The 20,519-nt window shown below is 42.4% G+C and overlaps 1 protein-coding gene across 6 annotated transcripts in view; it reads left to right on the top strand.

Moving 5' to 3' along the window:
• The window catches only part of ARHGEF3 (Rho guanine nucleotide exchange factor 3), a 346,977-nt gene that overhangs the window by 305,115 nt on the left and 21,343 nt on the right, over positions 1-20,519 (top strand). For all 6 annotated transcript variants that reach the window (XM_033210186.1, XM_033210191.1, XM_033210187.1 and 3 more), the window contains 4 exons: positions 12,579-12,749; positions 14,169-14,231; positions 16,670-16,766; positions 16,939-17,015. In XM_033210186.1, the coding sequence (XP_033066077.1) occupies positions 12,579-12,749; positions 14,169-14,231; positions 16,670-16,766; positions 16,939-17,015 (408 nt within the window). The remainder of the gene's footprint in view (positions 1-12,578; positions 12,750-14,168; positions 14,232-16,669; positions 16,767-16,938; positions 17,016-20,519) is intronic.

Here is a 20,519-nt window from a genome sequence, read left to right as displayed (position 1 = left end):
TAGAAATGGAATTCTGGTCAAAGGGTGTGAATACTAAAGGCCATTGATACAGCAAGGCTTCTGTTATTGATGTGTGTCAGTTTTGGATAGACCTGCTTCTCTGTTTTCACATCTAAATCTAGACTTCTTAACATTTCTCCATCTCTTTTGCCACAGTTTTTCTCTTTGCTGTGGTATCCTTCAAGATAGCTCTTCCCAGGGGCCCCTTGGGTTTTCCATGCAAGCCAAGGTAGTGTCTTATCTCCGTATCCACAGTGCCTAATACTACACATTACTTAGGATGTGCTCAAAAATTAGTACTTGCTATTATTATCACTGTTATGACTAGAAAAGGCAGCCATTGCTGCTCTTAAGCTCTCTCCAGGGCCTGGCAGTGGCTGCCAGCCTAGTGATGGGGCTCTGCCCATCTCCTGCAGCTGGGCTACTTCATAATAGAATATGTGTCCCCTCCCCCAGTTGTAGCCCCTCCAGGAACTATTGCTATGGCAAAAAAGGGTTTCTGGCAACCACAGCCTCTCATTGCTCCATCCTCTGGCCCTTAGATCAGGAAATTATTTTATTCAACCCAGATGCAGCATGAATATATGATAAATTAGTGGTCTCCATTAATGTTCTTTGGATCCACTGTGTTATTTATTCTTCCTTGACTTAATGGGGAGACAGTCAATGGAGAAAGGTAGTCCTGCTCTAGAGAATTGTAAAAGTTTTACTTGGTAAAAGTTGTCTAAGGTATATTAGCAAGTAGAGGAAGAAAATTGGGGGAAAGTTCAAAACCACTGTCCCAATTAATATTATACACCCATATTAGTATATGGATAGGAAAAAAACCAGGAACGTCAAATTCTTTTTTTTTTTTTCTGTTGTCTCTTGGGAATACAATTATAAGATACTTTTGTGGTTCTTTTGTTTATTTTGTGTTCTCCTTTTTTCCCCAGTATGTAAGAATTACAAGTGAATAGAAAATAAGTAAGTGAGATAGAACTATTGATTTTTTTCATTATATATTTCTGTTGTACTTGAATTTTTTAATAATTATGTATTACCTTTGCAACCAGATAAAATGAATAAGATTAGAAAATCTTCTATGATAAAATACACTACAGAGAGTTTAGCAATGGCCTGAGGGGTCGTCAAGGAAGACTGCCTAGCAAGGGTGGAGGGATTTGGGTTGGACCTGGAATGGCTCACAGATGATAAGGATGAAAGGGAGATAGCATTTCAGGCTTGAGAAGGGAATATGGGATGACTGATGCCATCTAGATATAAGAAGTAATAAGTAAGAAATTACCCAAGCATATGTGCTGATTTCCATGTCTGGCAACCATGATTTCCTTCTCCGAGCACTTCAAACTTTGTCCCTTGGTCCAAGGTCATATATTTTCTATAACTAGCTTATTTGGCTGACATGGAGATGAGCTTGGGGGTGGATGGCACATGTGTGTTAGGGAAAGCAACCAGAAACCAGACTGTCTTGTATTGGGTATCCAAGGGAGAAAATACAGTCATGGGTTCTTAGTTTCTCTTTCTGGTTGGGCCAGTAAAGCCCCTTCCTTATCCCTCTTTTCTGCTTATCACTAGAAACAGAAACTAAAAACCATGGCTTCAGGCTGCTAAAAGCCTAAAATAAAACAAACAGAACAACAACAAAATAAGGCGAGTTGGACAAGCTTGGAGAGTATAGCTGACAAGTTAATCTGTAGTCTATCTCAAGAGGAACTCCTCACTCTCTGCTGTTCTTTACTATTCTTGGAGTAGTAGAATATTACTGTTCTTTATTGTTCCTGGAAGCCACTGCAAATAGTTGATATTGGGCCAGGTGCGGTGGCTCATGCCTGTAATCCTAGCACTTTGGGAGGCCGAGACAGGTGAATTGTCTGAGCTCAGGAGTTCAAGACCAGCCTGGGCAAGATGGTGAAACCCTGTCTCTAATAAAATACAAAAAATCGGCCAGGCTTGGTGGCAGGCGCCTGTAATCCCAACTACTCAGGAGGCTGAGGCACGAGAATTGGTAGAACCTGGGAGGCAGAGGCTGCAGTGAGCTGAGATCGTGCCACTTCATTCCAGCCTGGGCAACAAAGCGAAACTCTGTCTCCAAAAAAAAAAGTTGTTGACTGTTGTAATTTAAAGCTTGTCATTTTTTATTTAGTAATAACACTCATTAGCGTAGTGTCTATGATGAACCAGGTTCTGCACAAAGTACCTTATGTTCATGGCCTCATATCATCTCCAAAACTCTGCAAGATAGGATTCATCATCACTTATAGGGAGAGATCTGAAGGTTTAAAATTGTGCCCAAGGTCACACAGCTGTTAAGGGCCAGAACTGGGATTCCATAGGGTATTCAGAGTGCCTCTCTTGCCATAGGCTTACCACAAAAAGTCAAAGTTTGGTTATAATAAAGCCTGAAGTTGGCCAGGATTTAAAAATAGTCACCAGACTTTTGAGTTGGAGCATCCCACCTCAGTGCTGTTCACCTTCTATGGCAGGGAGAGTCATCATTTCCGTTGCAGCTTGTGGAATATTTTGTCATTAACATTACCATGCAAAAGCCATTTTATGGTGCCCAATGAAGATGATTGGGCTACTGCCCCAAACCTCTGAAAGCCTTCCTAATTTTGGACTTGCACTATGCAAATTATATAATATTTTCTTCACACCTAAGCCAAATATTTTCTTCTACTGTTCATTCATTCTGCTCAGAATATCTCCAAGCTACAGAAGGTTTTCTTGTTGGACTGTGTCTTTGAGGTTTGACATTTATTGATTGTGAATTAATTGGGTGCCCTTTTCCCATGGTTTTAATGTGCATCAATCTGAATCAGATTCTAAATATGTGGTTTTATGTTTATTGTGCCATTTCTAACTCAGTGTTCATTGTCTTTCACGTTCGTCAACTGTGTTTCTTCTTAGTTAATATTTCTTCATTAAAGAAAGTCTGGAAAATAAATGTAGAGAATTAAAAGATGAAAATAAAAATCAGCCAGGTGCAGTGGCTCACACCTATAATTCCATCACTTTGCGAAGCTGAAACAAGAGGATTGCTTGAAGCCAGGGGTTCAAGACTAGCCCGGGCAATATAGTAAGACCCTGTCTCTACCAAAAAAAAAAAAAAAAAAAATCAAAAAATTACAAATAAATAAAATTTTAAAAAGAAGACAAAAATTATCCATAGTCCCACCATCCAGGGGTGTAACCCCTGTTAACGTTTTGTTGTATTTCAAATTGGATCTTCTCTCACTTAACTCTACATGTGAGGTTCTCTCCTTATCATTAAGCTTTTCTCAAAAAGAATGTTTCTTAACAACTGTTTAAGATTTCCTTTTATTGTTGCAGTGTAATTTGTTTAATCCCTATTGTAGAACATTTTAGGCTGTTTCCAGATCTTTTATAAACAACTGTGTCCTGCTGAGGGCTTTTCTTTCCCTAGGAGTTATCCTAATGGAAGTCCCCCTAGGAGCCATTTGGTCCAGGTAGTTCAGAGAGATGTGTCTGCTGTTTGCTAATGAATGAATGAATGCATGTATAATAAACAAACACTAATAGTGGCAGTGCTGTCTGTGATATGACAATGATAGGTAACTACCATTCCTGCTGACCGAGTGCCGGGGACTTGGCCAAGCCTCTTGTGTACTTTACCTTATCCAATCCTCACTAAAACTTTGTGAGGTACTTATTATTATGCACCTTTTAGAGATGAGGAAACTGAGACCCGGAGAGATGAAAGGTCTCTCAGCCATTGAGTCAACTTGAAGCCATGCCTGTTTTACTCCAAAGCCTATGTTCTTCACCCAGATCCATGTTTTGGAGTCAAACAATTGCACTCAGTTCCTATTCCAATACTTGTGCCAATCACTTACCACTCTGATACTCAAATTTCTCATCTATTAAAAGGGGAAAAATATAAGAACCTGCCCAGTGCCTCTCCTAGGATTAGCATGAGGGTCAAATGTGACAGAGACCACACAGCTGGGAAGTGTTACTTCTCACTTATCATTAATTTCTGTAATGAAGCCTCATAGGAGACTCCTCCAGGATGCTGTTGGATAACATTTTCCTGTCCTGGCCATTATTGCTGTACACTTTGGTTTAACCCACCGCAGTGGCAACATAGGAAAGTGTTTTCCTCTTACAGTCCCACCCCAACCTCCAATCCTTGATAATAAACCATCTGCTACAAAATAGCAATATGGTTAGGATGGTAAGTGTGGAGAATTTCCTTGGCTTGAATACTTTATTGGAGCATATTATCTGTGGTTGTGGAAAACGGTTTTTGGAACAGGGCGAGGGAGGACCCTGCTGAACAGGCGGCATTAACAAATCAGATCTGTCCCATCATGCCTACCTGCTGGGTTTACATTTCCTCTGACACGTGTAAAGTGCACCTGCTACCCCCCTCCCCCAGCCCCTGACAGACAGTCTCTTTTGCATTTGGAGCATCTTTTCCACATATCCAGCTCAGGCATAAACATGAGCACCATTTCCTCAATCTGCATTATCTCTGTTATAGTCATTGTTGTTTTAGCTGCCAGCAATTATGAGATTTCAGTTTTTGACTCATTTGCTAGGCCACATTCCCTCATGGAAACTCTTGCTTGTCCTGGAATATTTTTCACTCCGTTCCCAGCATCCCCACACCCAGGGAGATACATGCATGTGCTTCTGTTTTTATGTGGTCCTGCCCAAGGCCAGGTCCCTCACTTTGAGGTGGGCCTCTCCTAGTTAACTGTGGACCAGTGTTTCTAACCCCAGGAACATTTGGCAATGTCTGGAGATGTTTTGGTTGTCATAACCGGGCTGGCTGTGCTGCTGGCATCTGGTGGTTAGAGGCCAAAAATGATGCTAAATATCCTACAATGCACAGGAGAGCCTCCCACAATAAAGAATCTGTAGTCCAAAATGTGGTGGCCAGGTTAAGAACTTTCAAACTTTCTACAGGCCAGGAAGTAACCTACAATTCATTTATTTGGGCATGTGTATCCCACCACACTATGAATCTTATCCTAGGGCAAGTAGGGTAGGATATTGGTTAAGTATTGGGGCAGGGGGGTTGGCCTGAAATAGACTAGACTTGGATTGTCATTCTAACAGTCACCTTACCGCCGGGTTTTAACTAATAAAGCACCGTTCATTGCTGTGTGACCTTCAGCAAAGTGTCACCTTCTTGAGCCTCAAGTTTCCTCATCTGTAAAGAGGGCGGAATCCTTCCCTCTAGAGCTCTCCTTACAGTGCCCAGCACATAGCAAGCATAACATTTAATAATTAAGCAAAAGTTGTTGAGGTCTTACTATGTCAGTTGCTGATGAATCCATCAGCAGGTAGATATGGCTGCCTTCAAGAAGTTTACCTTCTGTTGGAAGGAAATAGACATGAAAGAAACAAACAAACCTATAAATATAGCACATATTGAATATAGAGAAAAATAGAGAAGGGCAGAGGGTGTGTAGATGGACAGCAGGGATGCTGGTAGGGATGTGGCTGTTCTTCTCTCTAAAGAGGCATCCTCTTGGAGTTTTTTTCTTCTAGTAGTAGTCGCCTGTTCCTCCCTCAACTCAAGTTCTCTCAATATAGTTTTTCCCTGTGGAACTGATGATGGATTCAGGGGTAGCTCATGGTATGTAGTCAGTGCTGTTGTGAACACCCGCCCATCACCCAGGTGCTGTCCCCAGCCCAGCCCCGCTGCTGCCCACATACTGGTTTGGTATTATTTTATTATTATTCTTTTTTGTAGAGACAGGGTCTTGCTACATTGCCCAGGCTGGTATCAAACTCCTAGCCTCAGGTAATCCTCCCATCTCAGCCTGCCAAAGTGCTAGACTTACAGGTGTGAGTAACCTCACCTGGAAAAATGGTTGGCATTCTTTATTCCTCCCTTGGGATTCTTCTTTCAACATCCAGTCCCCTTCTGAGTGTCGTAAGAAAAAATGTTTCTTTTAATCCAGCCTAATTAAAGGTGTGAATTTGAAGTTTGATTAGTCAGAGATCAGCCATTATTCCTAAAGCTGAGCAAATGCATCCTCTCTCTCTCCTTAACTAGATTTATATTCCTAGAAGGCAGGAGCTGGATCCCATCTCACTGAAACCTCCCCAAAATGCATGTCTTGCATGCAAACAGTAGATGCAGTCCCCGTAGTAGAAAGAGCTCAGGCTCTGTTGGAACCAAACAGATCTGGTTTTGAATCTTAGCCTCCCTCAACCTCAGTTTCCTCCTCAGTAGAATGGGAATAAACCCCCAACTTGCAGGGTGGTTATGAGAATCAGAGAGAATATATCAGAAGTGCTAAGTGTAGGCAAAGCATATAAAAGACCCTCTGTGATATCCCCCATAGTACCCTGAGCCCAACAATCACCAGGGAAATGCAAAGCAAGAAATCCGTAATGGTAGAGCTCACCTAGTACAGCTTACTGCTCTCCTTTTTCCCATGCCGCAGCAGAAGACAATCTCTAACTCTCTGGGAAATTTTTAAATAAATTAATTAAAATATGCTCAATCTTACCTTCAAAACACAAAACTGAAATTAAGGTGTAGTTGTTTTAACCTATCAGATTGATAATAATACCTTGTTGATGAGAGTGTGACCAATCTATGAGAGATATGTACCTATCTGAGGAATATAAAGTTGAATAGCCTATTTGGAGGTCAACTTAGTGGTACATCTCAAACATTAAAATGTTCATACTTCTTAGACCAAGGAATTCCACTTAAGGAATTCCTGCCTTTTAGAAGTATCAGCACAAATACACAAAGCATGTTCACTGAGGCACTTTTTGTAATAGCCAGACACTGGAAACAATTTTTTTTTTTTTTTTTTTTTTGAGACGGAGTCTCGCCCTGTCGCCCAGGCTGGAGTACAGTGGTGCGATCTCGGCTCACTGCAAGCTCCGCCTCCCGGGTTTACGCCATTCTCCTGCCTCAGCCTCCCGAGTAACTGGGACTACAGGCGCCTGCCACATCGCCCGGCTAGTTTTTTTGTATTTTTTTTTTAGTAGAGACGGAGTTTCACCGTGTTAGCCAGGATGGTCTCGATCTCCTGACCTCGTGATCCGCCTGTCTCGGCCTCCCAAAGTGCTGGGATTACGGGCTTGAGCCACCGCGCCCGGCCTGGAAACAATTTTAATGTCCATCAGTTGTGGATTGATTAAATCAATAGGCCTGTGCAGACTATGGGAGGGATACTAACTGTAGCCATTAAAAAAAATAAGTGAATTTGAGGTAATGAAAATGTTTAAGAACTAGATAGAGTGGTAGTTGTACAACCTTGTGAATATACTAAATAGCATTGAATTGTTCACTAAAAAATGGTTAATTGTAGGCTGGGCACAGTGGCTCATGCCTGTAATCCCAGCAGAATGGGAGGCTGAGGCAGGAGGATCTCTTGAGACCAGAAGTTCAAGACCAACCTGGGAAACACAGCAAGACCCCATGTCTACTAAATTAAAAATTAAAAAATTAGCCAGGCACTCAGTGGTGGCACTCATCTATAATCTCAGCTACTCAAGAGGCTGAGGTGGGAGCATCACTTGAGCCCAAGAGTTTGAGGTTACAGTGAGCTATGGTTGCACCACTACGCTCCAGCATGGGCAACAGAGCAAGACCCATCTCCAAGAAATAACAAAAAAAGTAATTGAGTTATGTAAATTTCACCTAAAGATACTGTAAAGTAGAAAGAGAAAACATTCTCGGCCGGGCGCAGTGACTCAGGCCTGTAATCCCAGCACTTTGGGAGGCCGAGGCAGGCGGATCACAAGGTAGGAGATCGAGACCAACCTGGCTAACACGATGAAACCCTGTCTCTACTAAAAATACAAAAATACTAGCTGGGCATGGTGGCGGGCGCCTGTAGTCTCAGCTACTTGGGAGGCTGAGGCAGGAGAATGGCGTGAACCCAGGAGGCAGAGCTTTCAGTGAGCCGAGATCACGCCAGTGCACTCCAGCCTGGGCAACAGTGAGACTCTATCTCAAAAAAAAAAAAAAAAAAAAAAAAAAAAGAAAAGAGAAAACATTCAGTTTTCTATGCGTGTTAACAAATTCATGGAAAAAGTTTGGAAAGAGCTAGAACAAACTTAACAGTTATTACTTCTAGACTTGGGGAAAAGAGGGCATTTGTACTTAATTTTATATACTTTTGTAATGTATGAAAATTTAAAGTTAGCATACATGATTTTCAGATTGCTAGGGGGAGTTTAAATAGTTAGCCAAGGACTGAAAATATAACAGGGTAGGAGGTTGATTCTCTCAAGTGAAAGTGGAAACTTTCATTTTGAATTTTTTGTGTGTGTTTTCCTTTCTTTCTGCTCTTTAATTCTCAACTCAGCTGCCATCAGAACTGCAAACTGGGTTGAGCAAGTTAATGACTCACCGCACTTGTTTTGACCTTTTAATGCTTGATTCCCAGTGCTGGGGATCTGCGTGCTTTTAGTTACTGGTTACTGTTTACAAGAGACTGTTTTTAAGAGATCACAAGGATTTGTAAGATACCATTAGTGAACTGTGTATTTGGTGCAAGTACTTTCTTGACCTGCATAGGGCTGGTCCAGCCATCATGAACTCATTAGTGAGCCCAGGAGCTCCCCGCTACTTGTGCCAGCCTAAGGGGCTTGTGTTGCTACTTGCAAACAGAGTGAGATATATATATATATCTCAGAGTGAAATATATATATATATTTTTAGAACTGAAACGAGGTCTTGCTATGTTGCCCAGGGTGGTCTTGAACTCCTCAGCTTAAGCGATTCGCCTGCCTTAGCTTCCCAAAGAGCTGGGATTACAGGCATGAGCCACCAAGCCCCACCTCATTTTTTCTTTTTTTTTTTTAGAGGGAGTCTTGCTCTGTCGCCCAGGCTGGAGTACAGTGGCGCAATCTCAGCTTACTGCAATCCCTACCTCACGGGTTCAGGCAATTCTGCCTCAGCCTTCCAAGTAGCTGGGATTACAGGCGCCTACCATCACACCCAGCTACTTTTTTTGTATTTTTAGTAGAGACAAGATTTTACCATGTTGTTCAGGCTGGTCTTGAACTCCTGACCTCAGGTGACCTGCCTGCCTCAACCTCCCAAAGCGTCGGGATTACAGGTGTGAGCCACCACGCCCAGCCATTTTAGACACTTTGGGAGGCCGAGGCGGGTGGATCATGACATCAGGAGATTGAGACCATCCAGGCCAACACAGTGAAATTCCGTCTCTACTAAAAATACAAAAAATTAGCCGGGCGTGGTGGCGGGTGCCTGTAGTCCCAGCTACTCTGTAGGCTAAGGCAGAAGAATGGTGTGAGTGAGCTGAGATCGCACCACTGCACTCCAGCCTGGGCGAGATGGCATCTCAAAAAAACAAAACAAAACAAAAGACATAAAAATTTATAAAGGAGGACAGAAATCACCCATAATGTCAACATGAAAAAACAATAGAATTTTATGATGTTCCCTTTATATCTTTGCTCATGTGCATTTTTTGCATAACTATAAAATGTTCACATATAGATTTTTTTTTTTTTTTTTTTGAGACGGAGTCTGGCTCTGTCGCCCAGGCTGGAGGGCGGTGGCCGGATCTCAGCTCACTGCAAGCTCCGCCTCCCAGGTTCACGCCATTCTCCTGCCTCCGCCTCCCGAGTAGCTGGGACTACAGGCGCCCGCCTTGTCGCCCGGCTAGTTTTTTGTATTCTTTAGTAGAGACGGGGTTTCACCGTATTAGCCAGGATGGTCTCGATCTCCTGACCTTGTGATCCACCCGTCTCGGCCTCCCAAAGTGCTGGGATTACAGGCTTGAGCCACCGCGCCCGGCCCACATATAGATTTTTAATCCTGATTTTATTTTAGGCTACATAGAAGGGGGATGTTTACATTTTAAATTATCTCTGAATTGTTTAGATAATATTCCATCCAGCAGGTAATTATAATTTTTTTTTTACTGAGACAGAGTCTCACTGTTGTCACCCAGACTGGAGTGCAGTGGCACGATCTCAGCTCACTGCAACCTCCACCTCCCGGGTTCAAGCGATTCTCCTGCCTCAGCCTCCTGAGTAGCTGGGATTACAGGTGCATGCCACCACACCCCAGCTAATTTTTGTACTTTTAGTAGAGACAGGGTTTCACTATGTTGGCCAGGCTGGTGTCAAACTGCTGACCTCAGGTGATCCACCCACCTCGGCTTCCCAAAGTGCTAGGATTACAGGCGTGAGCCACTGTGCCCAGCCAATTATAACTTATTTAACAACGCCCTTATGTTGAATAGTTCTTTTTAAAATTTTTCTTTACTTTCTGGAATTTTGTTGAATCTCAAAATAATTGGGAACTACCTTAGAGTGCCTTTGTGATGAAGCCTCATATGTCATATGCAAATTCAGTTCCTGACCTCAGGAAGTTTATAGTTAAGAGCAGGTGACCAATAATTATAATCAAGTGTGATCATTGCTATATAAGAGGTATGTCTAAATTGCTCTGGGGTAGGAGGATGGGAAAATATTGGTAAAGACTTCTTAGAGGAGGTGCTGTTTGAGTTTACATCCTTACATCCTGAGGGCAGTTAAGAGTTAGCCAGCTATGGCCAGGCACGGTGGCTCATGCCTGGAATCCCAGCATTCTGGGAGGCGGAGGCGGGTGGATCACGAGGTCAGGAGATCGAGACCATCCTGGCTAACACGGTGAAACCCCATCTCTACTAAAAATACAAAAAATTAGCTGGGCGTGGTGGCGGGCGCCTGTAGTCCCAGCTACTCAGGAGGCTGAGGCAGGAGAATGGCGTGAACCCAGGAGGTGGAGCTTGCAGTGAGCCGAGATCGCACCACTGCACTCCAGCCTGGGCGACAAAGAGAGACTCTGTCTCAGGAAAAAAAAAAAAAAAAAAGAGTTAGCCAGGTATGAAGTGATGGAAACACATTCCAGCAAGAGAAGATTGCTTGAAGGGAGTCTAGAGGGATGGCAAAGTATGACGTATTTAGGGAATGACAGCCTAGTATGGTTGGAGAAATGGAGGCTCATGGATGAGTGGCAGAATGGGATCCTAAATATGGAGGCTGTGGTCAGATTACAAGAGACTTTCTGTGCCAAGCTGAGGAGTTGAAACTTCACGCGGAAGACCACAGAGAGCCATGGCGGGGAACACTTCTTAAATAAGAAAGTGGTTTGGGAGCACGGCAACCTCATTGCTTTGGCAAAGTCTCCAGTAAATGTAATGAAATCTTCTAGTATGAAGACTGAAAATGATGCACTCAGCTTTCTTCCGGATCATTTGTATTTGTCATGTAAAGCATTTTGGTAGCATATTTCAGTCACAGAGGTGGACTTCGGATGGTTTGACTGCCCCAGAGTCTACTGGGGCCTCTTTGGGAAATAGGAAAATACCTCAGGGACAGGAATCATGTGCTGCGAAGATGGTATTTAGTATGTATATTCGTCAGGACTTTTCTTTTTTTTTTTTTTTTTTTTTTTTTGAGGCAGAGTCTTGCTCTGTCGCCCGGACTGGAGTGCAGTGGCCAGATCTCAGCTCACTGCAAGCTCCGCCTCCCGGGTTTACGCCCTTCTCCTGCCTCAGCCTCCCGAGTAGCTGGGACTACAGGCGCCCGCCACCTCGCCCGGCTCGTTTTTGTATTTTTAGTAGAGATGGGGTTTCACCGTGTTAGCCAGGATGGTCTCGATCTCCTGACCTCATGATCCGCCCATCTCGGCCTCCCAAAGTGCTGGGATTACAGGCTTGAGCCACCGCGCCCGGCCTCGTCAGGACTTTTCAAGTTGACAGAACCCCAACTGAGATAATAGAAAGGGAAACGTCTTTCTATACGTAACGAAAATGTCTAAGGGTGGTTCTTTCCGGTTTCAGGCACAGTGGGATCCAGAGGCTCAAGCAGTATTGGTAAAACTTGCTCCCTTCCTGCCTCCACTGGTCACTCCATCCTTCATTCTAGGTCCCTTTATTCTCTCCTGTAGCAGACAGATGCTTCTGCTTAACCAGGGAGAGTTGCTGCTGGAAGCTCCTGCTTGTGTTATCTCTTGAACTCACAATCCCAAAGGAATACTCTTTCCTCCTTTCTCCCATAAATCATGTGACAAATTTCAGGGAATCACATGCCCATCCCTGAACCAGGATGGTGGAATACTCTATTGGTCAGGTCTAGGGGAGCCCCCCAAAACTATATGTAATAGGATACCCAAAGTTAGTGGGATTCTATTTATAGAAGGAGAGAGTAGGAGTACTAGCCACATGTTTAAATAAATAAAGGTCATCCACTATTGTTATCTCTTGTTCTTCTAAAGAGGGGAGATGTCCACTGGAAAAAAAGTAGAGCTCATCACATATCCAAGAACTGCCTTCATGCGTGAGTTTGGCCTGATATGTGCTTGCACTATAGTCCACTCGGTATCCAGGTCGCACAGAACGGATACTCCCAGCGCATGTTCCAAAGCAGCCCCCTGTCCAATTTTCCTTAGCACGTAGGCTCAAGACAATGCCCCACTTCCCAAAGGCTTTGTGGCAATGTCCTCTTTTTCTTTCACGTGTATGATTTATGTTCTGTCAACGACAGGAAACTGCTCAAAGATCCACCCAGTCCTGCCGCTGCCCCCGTGATGGTTTGTTTTTCTCATTGTTTAGCGCTCCATTAGCTTCCGCAGTGAGAGCCGCCCTGACATCCTCGCCCCCCGACCCTGGTCCAGAAATGCCGCCCCCTCAAGCACGAAACGGAGAGATAGCAAGCTGTGGAGTGAGACCTTCGATGTGTGCGTCAATCAGATGCTTACATCCAAGGAAATCAAACGTCAGGAGGTAGGCTCCGGGCCCAAACTCCATGTTGGCTGTGTGTCTGGAACAAAGGTGCATTGCAGGCGTCAGCCGTGCTGGAGTTTGCGCCTTAGTCTCCAAATCAATTCTTCATTGCATTTGTAGAAGGACAAACGGGAGTGTCTGACCTTGGGGAAGGAACTGAGAAACCAGAAACCAGCTGGGAGGGTGTGGCCCCCACTTTAAAAATAAACTGATGTGAAAATGTGAATTTACAAGAAGATGAAAGCAAGTGTCTATTGAGGATTCTGAAGTTCACAAAAATAATCATTTTAGTTATATTTTGATAGCAACTTCTAGACTATTTTAAAATATTCAGTTTCCATAACTTTGATTCAGCTTTGTGGAAAACTTCCTTTCTATAGAATCCAGTTAATTTCATTCCCTGTAAGTTTTCTGTATCAATTGCCCTAAATGGCTCTGATAATATTACCCTGTATAGAAGAGCTTGCCTAAGTGCTTGCGAGGCTGTGCTGAGAACTTCATGTGTGCATCATCGGATGAGATCCTTGGAGTATCCAGCCCCGGGTTGTGCCTCCACCTGCTTTGTCCTCAGTTTACCAAGCAGCCCCAGGTGGAGGGAGCTTTCAAAGCCTGACCACTTTTTCCCTATATCCTGAAACACAGTAGACCCTGAAATATAATTACAAACTTGTAGTCCTTTAATAATGTAATGTTTGCTGACAGTTTGACTTCCCAGATGGAAGTGAAAGAGTGTTCTGTGCATCAGAGCTCTTTAGCATGATGGTTTAATGGAGCCAAATTAGAAACGGTCCATTTACATTACATACTTTTCCACACAGCCAGCTCCTATAATTTTATTTTTTGTACCTGTGGGACTGAGAAGTAATTTAGAATGAATTAACTTCACCAGATTGTATTTGGAGTGATAAAATGTTGGATTCTTCCTACAATATCAGCCTAAAAGCATTGGATAATACGAATAAAACTTTCTGCTGAGATTCGCCTTCTGTCGAGTAGAAGAAAAAGTGGGGATGGCCCAGTTAATGATACTGCCACATCCATTATCTAGAACAGCCTCTGAATCACTTCTTATGATTGCCTCTCACAACAAGGGTACCAAATCCATGCTCACACTAATTATTTTACCTAAAATAGTTCCCTCTTGTTTGGCTGCATCAAAGTTCTGTAACATGAAAGATGACTTTTTGAATTAGAAATGTGTGGAAACTTTCTCCTACAAACAGACAAGCACAATATGCAGTAGTTTTGCAGTATCTTTTCATTGCAGGGTTAAGCATAGATGCATTTGCTTCAGGTTAATGTAACTTAAAATACTTAAATATGTAAATTTGGGGTTTTGAGTGGTGGAGCCAGCACTCTTTGAATATGGTCTTGTAAATGAAGGGAGAATTCAGTGAATATGTTTATCTTTCCTTGCAGGCCATCTTTGAGCTTTCCCAAGGAGAAGAAGACTTGATAGAAGACTTGAAATTAGCAAAAAAGGTAAATTTAAATCCAGCAGTCATTTGGAGTCAAGTCACTTTTTTTCCTTGAGTAATTTCACAACCCTAAAGTGGTGCTTCATGAGAACTCCTTTTATGACTAAGACTGGTCTGCTACCACACACCAAGCAGTGGGGAAAGTGCTTCAAAACAAGAGGGCAGAATAGCTCTCCAGACCTGGCACCTTTAGGGATTTACCTCTGCATGTCTCTAATGCATGTCAAAGAATACTTCAGCCTAAATCAGAAAGTGTCCATGGAGGCCTCGCTTTATGTATGTTTCGTTGTCCTAGAAGTCTCATATGTACGACTCTTTGCCCATGGGAGAGAATGTGTGCATGTCTGAAACTTGAACTGAGTCTTAGAAATAAAGCCATTTGAATCTCAAAAACAAATAAAGTGAAATGAGGCAATTGCATGCTATCATATAAGCTGGGGTCTTTTATATAGGAATTTGTTTTCTAATCAACATTTTGTGTGGGGAGGAGGAGGACAACAAACCTTCCTCAAAAATGTTTTCATTCCAGTGGCACAGCCCCCTAACTCCATGGCTTGGAGGCTAAAACCAGAGTCCTTCATCTGATATTCACAACCTCCTCGAAGAATCACAGGGTTGGAAGGATACCTTCCTTCTTTTAAGGGTTTTTAGTCTTTCTGCTAAGATGAAATTCCACCTCTAGCATTCCTGAAAGACGGCCACCCAAGCTTTGCTTGGACCAGCTAAGAAACTGAGTTTTAGGCAGGGCTGGAGGAGGAGGAGATCAGAGAGGACAAAGAAGTTACTTCACTGTGAGAGTTATCATGCTGGTCATATGTGTAATTCCCCTTTCCTGCATGAAGATTTCCCAAACTCAAGCACCTTGAGATGTTTCCCGGCCATCCTTTTCCTCATGGTGGCCCTACCGTCCTACAAACTTTTCTCGTTCCTTTCAACTGTTCATATTCACCCATCCTTCAGGAACCAGCTCAAATCTCAGTTTATTCTTACATAACATTTATTGCCTCCTTCTCTATACCAAGCAGCTCATCTTCAAAACTTTCCTTGGCTACTCCAGCTTTAATTCTCTGACCCTCTAGAGCAGTTTTGATTTGATGGCTTTTTGCTGTCATGTGACATCAGTCTTAATTTTAATCTTTAAATTTTAAACATAAGCCGGGTCCGGTGGCTCACACCTATAATCCCAACACTTTGGGGAGCTGAGGTGGGTGGATCATTTAAGGTCAGGAGTTCAAGACCAGCCTGGCCAATGTGGTGAAACCCCATCTCTACTAAAAAATACAAAAATTAGGCCAGACACGGTGGCTCACGCCTGTAATCCCAGCACTTTGGGAGGCCGAGGTGGGCAGATCACGAGGTCAGGAGATTGAGACCATCCTGGCCAACATGGTGAAACCCTGTCTCTACTAAAAGTACAAAAACTAGCTGGGTGTGGTGGCGTGCACCTGTAGTCCCAGCTACTCAGGAGGCTGAAGCAGGGAATTGCTTGAACCCGGGAGGCGGAGGTTGCAGTGAGCCAAGATCACACCACTGCACTCCAGCCTGGCGACAGAGCAAGACTCCATCTCAAAAGAAAAAAAAAAAAATTAGCCAGGTGTGGTGGCAGGCACCCATAATCCCAGCTCCTCAGGAGGTTGAGGCAGGAGAATCACTTGAACTCAGGAGACAGAGGTTGCAGTGAGCTGAGATCATGCCACTGCACTCCAGCCTGGTGACAGAGCAAGACTCCATCTCAAAAAAAAAAAAAAAAAAAAATCCTTTTGTAAACATAGATTTAGTTTTCCATGAGATTGGAAACTAAAATATAAAACTAGAAAATATTTTAGTTTTTCTTATCTTCCCCATTACCTTTATAAAATTCCTTGAAGGTAGGAGACTTTTAAGTCTTTGTATTCTACTTCAGTGCCCTGTGTATAAGTGTGTATTCTTGTTGTTTAATTTTCTCTAATAAGAGGTGATAGGATTAGCAGAGGTTTTGCTCTCTTTGTTCAAATCAGTAGTAAAGGATACCAATCACTGCTTCTTTCCTCTTTTTCTTTATTTCAAATATGTACTAATTTAAAAAAAGAATCTGCTGGTAGCTAGTTTTGAAAAAAGTGGGATTTTTTTTTAAGAGGCAGGATCTTGATTTTGAAAACATTTTAACAGTCAAATCTGTTCTATACTAGGATTTGTGCTCTTTCCTAGATATATGATATACTAGAATAAAAAAGCTTTTGAAAAATCTGCTTTGGTTTCTCAACCACAAAGGCTCAAGGCAGTGCTGGTTTCTCCTCTCCTCCAGCCACACCTGTCTGCTGTTCTGCAGCTTTATGGGAGAAGTTGTTGTTAGAGAGCCAGAAGTTTTGTTATTGGATAGGACCTATCAGGAGTCACTTACATGAACAGTGTACTTCCTGTGATTTTAAACATTTGCTTCCATCTCTTGCCATTTTTATGCAGGCCTATCATGACCCCATGCTGAAACTCTCCATAATGACAGAACAAGAGCTGAATCAAATTTTTGGAACACTGGACTCTCTAATCCCTCTACATGAAGGTATAATTTTGTTCCCAGGATGAGTTGTGACTTGTAGCCTTAATTAATTGAGTTGTCTTATTAACGAGTGAGTAATTATAAAATGCCTGCAATGTGAATAACCCAGAACCTACTTCCAGCCCTGTTCATATTTGATTGCCTAACAAATAAGCATCTGTTTATTTTTTGCCAGAACTCCTTAGTCAGCTGCGAGATGTTCGGAAGCCTGATGGCTCGACTGAACATGTTGGTCCCATCCTCGTGGGCTGGGTAAGAAAGTTCTCTGGTCTTTATTGAAGATAAATTTCAAAAATACAGATGGGAGTTTCATTTTAGCTAGACTTTTTTTTTTTACAAATACTGGTTTTGCATCAGGAAAAAAAAAGCAAGTTCCTAGTAAAATTGTAATTATATTTAAGTTTTGTATCTTTAAAGCATGAAAACAGTTTTTTTCTTATTACAAATTTACTGCATTTAAAAGTAACAGGGCCGGCCGGGCGCGGTGGCTCAAGCCTGTAATCCCAGCACTTCGGGAGGCCGAGACGGGCGGATCACGAGGTCAGGAGATCGAGACCATCCTGGCTAACACGGTGAAACCCCGTCTCTATAAAAATACAAAAACTAGCTGGGCGAAGTGGCGGGCGCCTGTAGTCCCAGCTACTCGGGAGGCTGAGGCAGGAGAATGGCGTAAACCCGGGAGGCGGAGCTTGCAGTGAGCTGAGATCCGGCCACTGCACTCCAGCCCCGACGACAGAGTGAGACTCTGCCTCAAAAAAAAACGAAAAGTAACAGGGCCTTTTGCAACAAAATAAGTAAAGGTAAAGGTACACATGAAACTATTACTAGTCTCAAATGAAATAAAACTAGTTAATTTTCTATCAGGCCAATTGCTAGTATAATATAGTCCAATAAAAACTTATTGACTTATTCCTATCCACTACCAAAAAAAAAAAAAAAAAAAAACACTTTTCAGGCCATAAAAAAAATCTCATGGTCAAAATGTAGTTTTATAAACAAGATAATAAGTAAAGGTTGCTAATGTTTAGCATATAAAAAAAAATTTTTTCAGGCCATAAAAAAAACTCATGGTCAAAATGTAGTTTTATAAACAAGATAATAAGTAAAGGTTGCTAATGTTTAGCATATATACCATGCTAAGTAATTTATAGGAGAGCTGGGTATTATGGTGACCTTCATCCCAACACAATCCATTCCTTTTCGTAATTAAATAAAAAGAAATAAGCTGTGATCTTAGATTAGGAGTCATAAATTTATGATCCTAGGGCTGGATTTGTGTTTTATTGTGTACATAGAGTTGTTGTTTGGTTGGTTAACTTACGCTAGACAAGGCGTGTGCTCTATTTTGCCTCAGTCCCCACCACTCCCTATTCTATACATTTACGTTTCCTTCTGTGAGTACTTGAATGTTCCACCCCAGTTCCAGGTGTTTTTCATTTGTTATAAAGCAGATAATGAGATTACTTTGCTGACTTCTTCCAGGCAAGTTTAGGTCTCTCATCACTCTGTTGCACACAGTATTCCAGAAAAATAGGCAGGAAGTACTGCAACAGCTGATATTAGAGATCATTTCAGTGTTTGAAGAGTGTTGTGAAGGTTATAAATCCTACTGTTGCTATGTGAGTTCTCTTTATTCAGTTACATCTGCATTTTAATCTTCCTAAAAAACCTTTCGATTCACATGCCTTGATAATACATAGATGTGCAGAAAGTTTTGACATTGATGTTTTAACTTATGTTTCTCAGTGACTGCCTTGATCAAGATACTTGATGAGAGTTTCATGACTTAGATAACTTTAGTTCAGGAGTCAATTTTAGCACCAAGGCTGAAATATCCCAAGGGATCCGAAAGGCAAGTAATGTTCTAAGATGAATAATTTAGAAAATATGCCTTAGTATTTCAAGAGAGATCATTCATCTTATATTTTTGACTTTCATTTTATTATGAGCCATGGTAGATGTCGTAACTTCTTTAGCCCACAAAGAAATTTCTCTAAAGAGAGCCAGCCAACTGGAGACAGAGACAGAGAAGGTATAATGAGCAGAGAGTCTGCCTCAATATCTCTTAAACTTCCTGAGTCTGTGGAGTGCTTTGATATGGGGGTAAAAGGAGCAGTTAGGCCGCACTCCAGAATTTGTAGGATAACTCTTCTGCTTTTTTTTTTTTTTTTTTTTTTTTTTTTTTTTTTGAGGCGGAGTCTCGCTCTGTCGCCCGGGCTGGAGTGCAGTGGCCGGATCTCAGCTCACTGCAAGCTCCGCCTCCCGGTTTACGCCATTCTCCTGCCTCAGCCTCCCAAGTAGCTGGGACTACAGGCGCCCGCCACCTCGCCCGGCTAGTTTTTGTATTTTTAGTAGAGACGGGGTTTCACCGTGTTAGCCAGGATGGTCTCGAGCTCCTGACCTCGTGATCCGCCCGTCTCGGCCTCCCAAAGTGCTGGGATTACAGGCTTGAGCCACCGCGCCCGGCCAACTCTTCTGCTTTTGATGAGACAGTAGTACAGGACTACATGGTTTCCTTAAGCATCATGTGCAAATTATCAATTTATGCCAGAAGCAAAATTGTAGGAATTTGCCTTGTTATTAACTTTTTGCTGAAATAAACATTTGTCATGTTTATTAGAAAATTGGTGTGATCTGGGAGCAGGTTTGCAGTCCTTTTCTGTACATACCCAAAGGAAGTGTGACCATGCTGGCCCATTGCTATCTGGACGCTTCAGGCATCAAATGAAGACTTGGATCTTGAAGAGCAGCCTAAAATTAAACAACTGGCCCGTTGTTGCCAGACTTCATGAGAAATGGCCCTTATTTATCAGGCCCGACGAGCTGTTAAATGTTTTTCCTCTTTTAACTGCAGATGTGTCCGTGTGAGTGGGAACAGTAAACCTAGGGGTGCATATGTTTGAGTTCTTGTATTTTTAACAGAACAAAATAAACATCTTAGTGGACTTTGGATGAGAAAAGTCAGAGCCCATTCGACCCATGAAAAATTGATTTATTTTCCTCGCAAAGGGAAAAAGTGAGGGGGGAAAATAATCCTTTTAAACAAGTGAACCTTCCAAGTGGGACAGCCCTGGCAAGTCCTTTTGACCTTAGAATGAATCAATTACTTTTACTTTGAAGACCTTAAACAGAGTGGTTGCTTTTTTTCAGGGAACTACCCCGGTTACTGAGAATCAGTGTCCCCCCATCCCTAGTGGGTCAGCCTGTTTGAGTAAGCCTTCTCTAGCATAAAGAAACAACCTCCAAGTGACTTATCTCCATGCCAACGTTTTTTCAATGGTAAAATACTTTATAAGCTCTCCAAGGCAGAAAGTTCTCATGTTAATTTGATGTCTCATTAAATTTTAATTCCTAAGAAAGAGCCAGGGTACATGGAAGCAAAAAAAAAAAAAAAAAAAAATAGATTTGTTCACAATATTAGGGGGATAATAGAACTTCTTTAAAAAGTGAGTTTCCCTTATAAATTCTTGATAGTCTATTTAATAAAGAGATGGCGAATAGTTCAGAACTCTGAGGGTAAAGGGGAAGCAAGAAGAAGTGTCAGACTCTAGTTTTGTCTCCAGCTGAGCAAGTAGCTTTGGTTCTCTAAACGACAGTTTCTTCAATAAAAATTTTATTCTAGGGCCCAAGCGCGGTGGCTCATGTCTGTAATCCCAGCACTTTGGGAGCCTGAAGTGGGTGGATCGCTTGAGCCCAGGAGTAGGAGACCAGCCTGGGCAAAATGGCGAAACTCTGTCTCTACAAAAAAAATATTAG

This window comes from Trachypithecus francoisi, unplaced genomic scaffold (assembly GCF_009764315.1).
Source record: "Trachypithecus francoisi isolate TF-2019V2 unplaced genomic scaffold, Tfra_2.0 Lachesis_group0, whole genome shotgun sequence".
Lineage (NCBI taxonomy): Eukaryota > Metazoa > Chordata > Mammalia > Primates > Cercopithecidae > Trachypithecus > Trachypithecus francoisi.
Note: the sequence above shows the minus strand (reverse complement) of the source record. Positions and strands in the feature narration are given on the sequence as shown.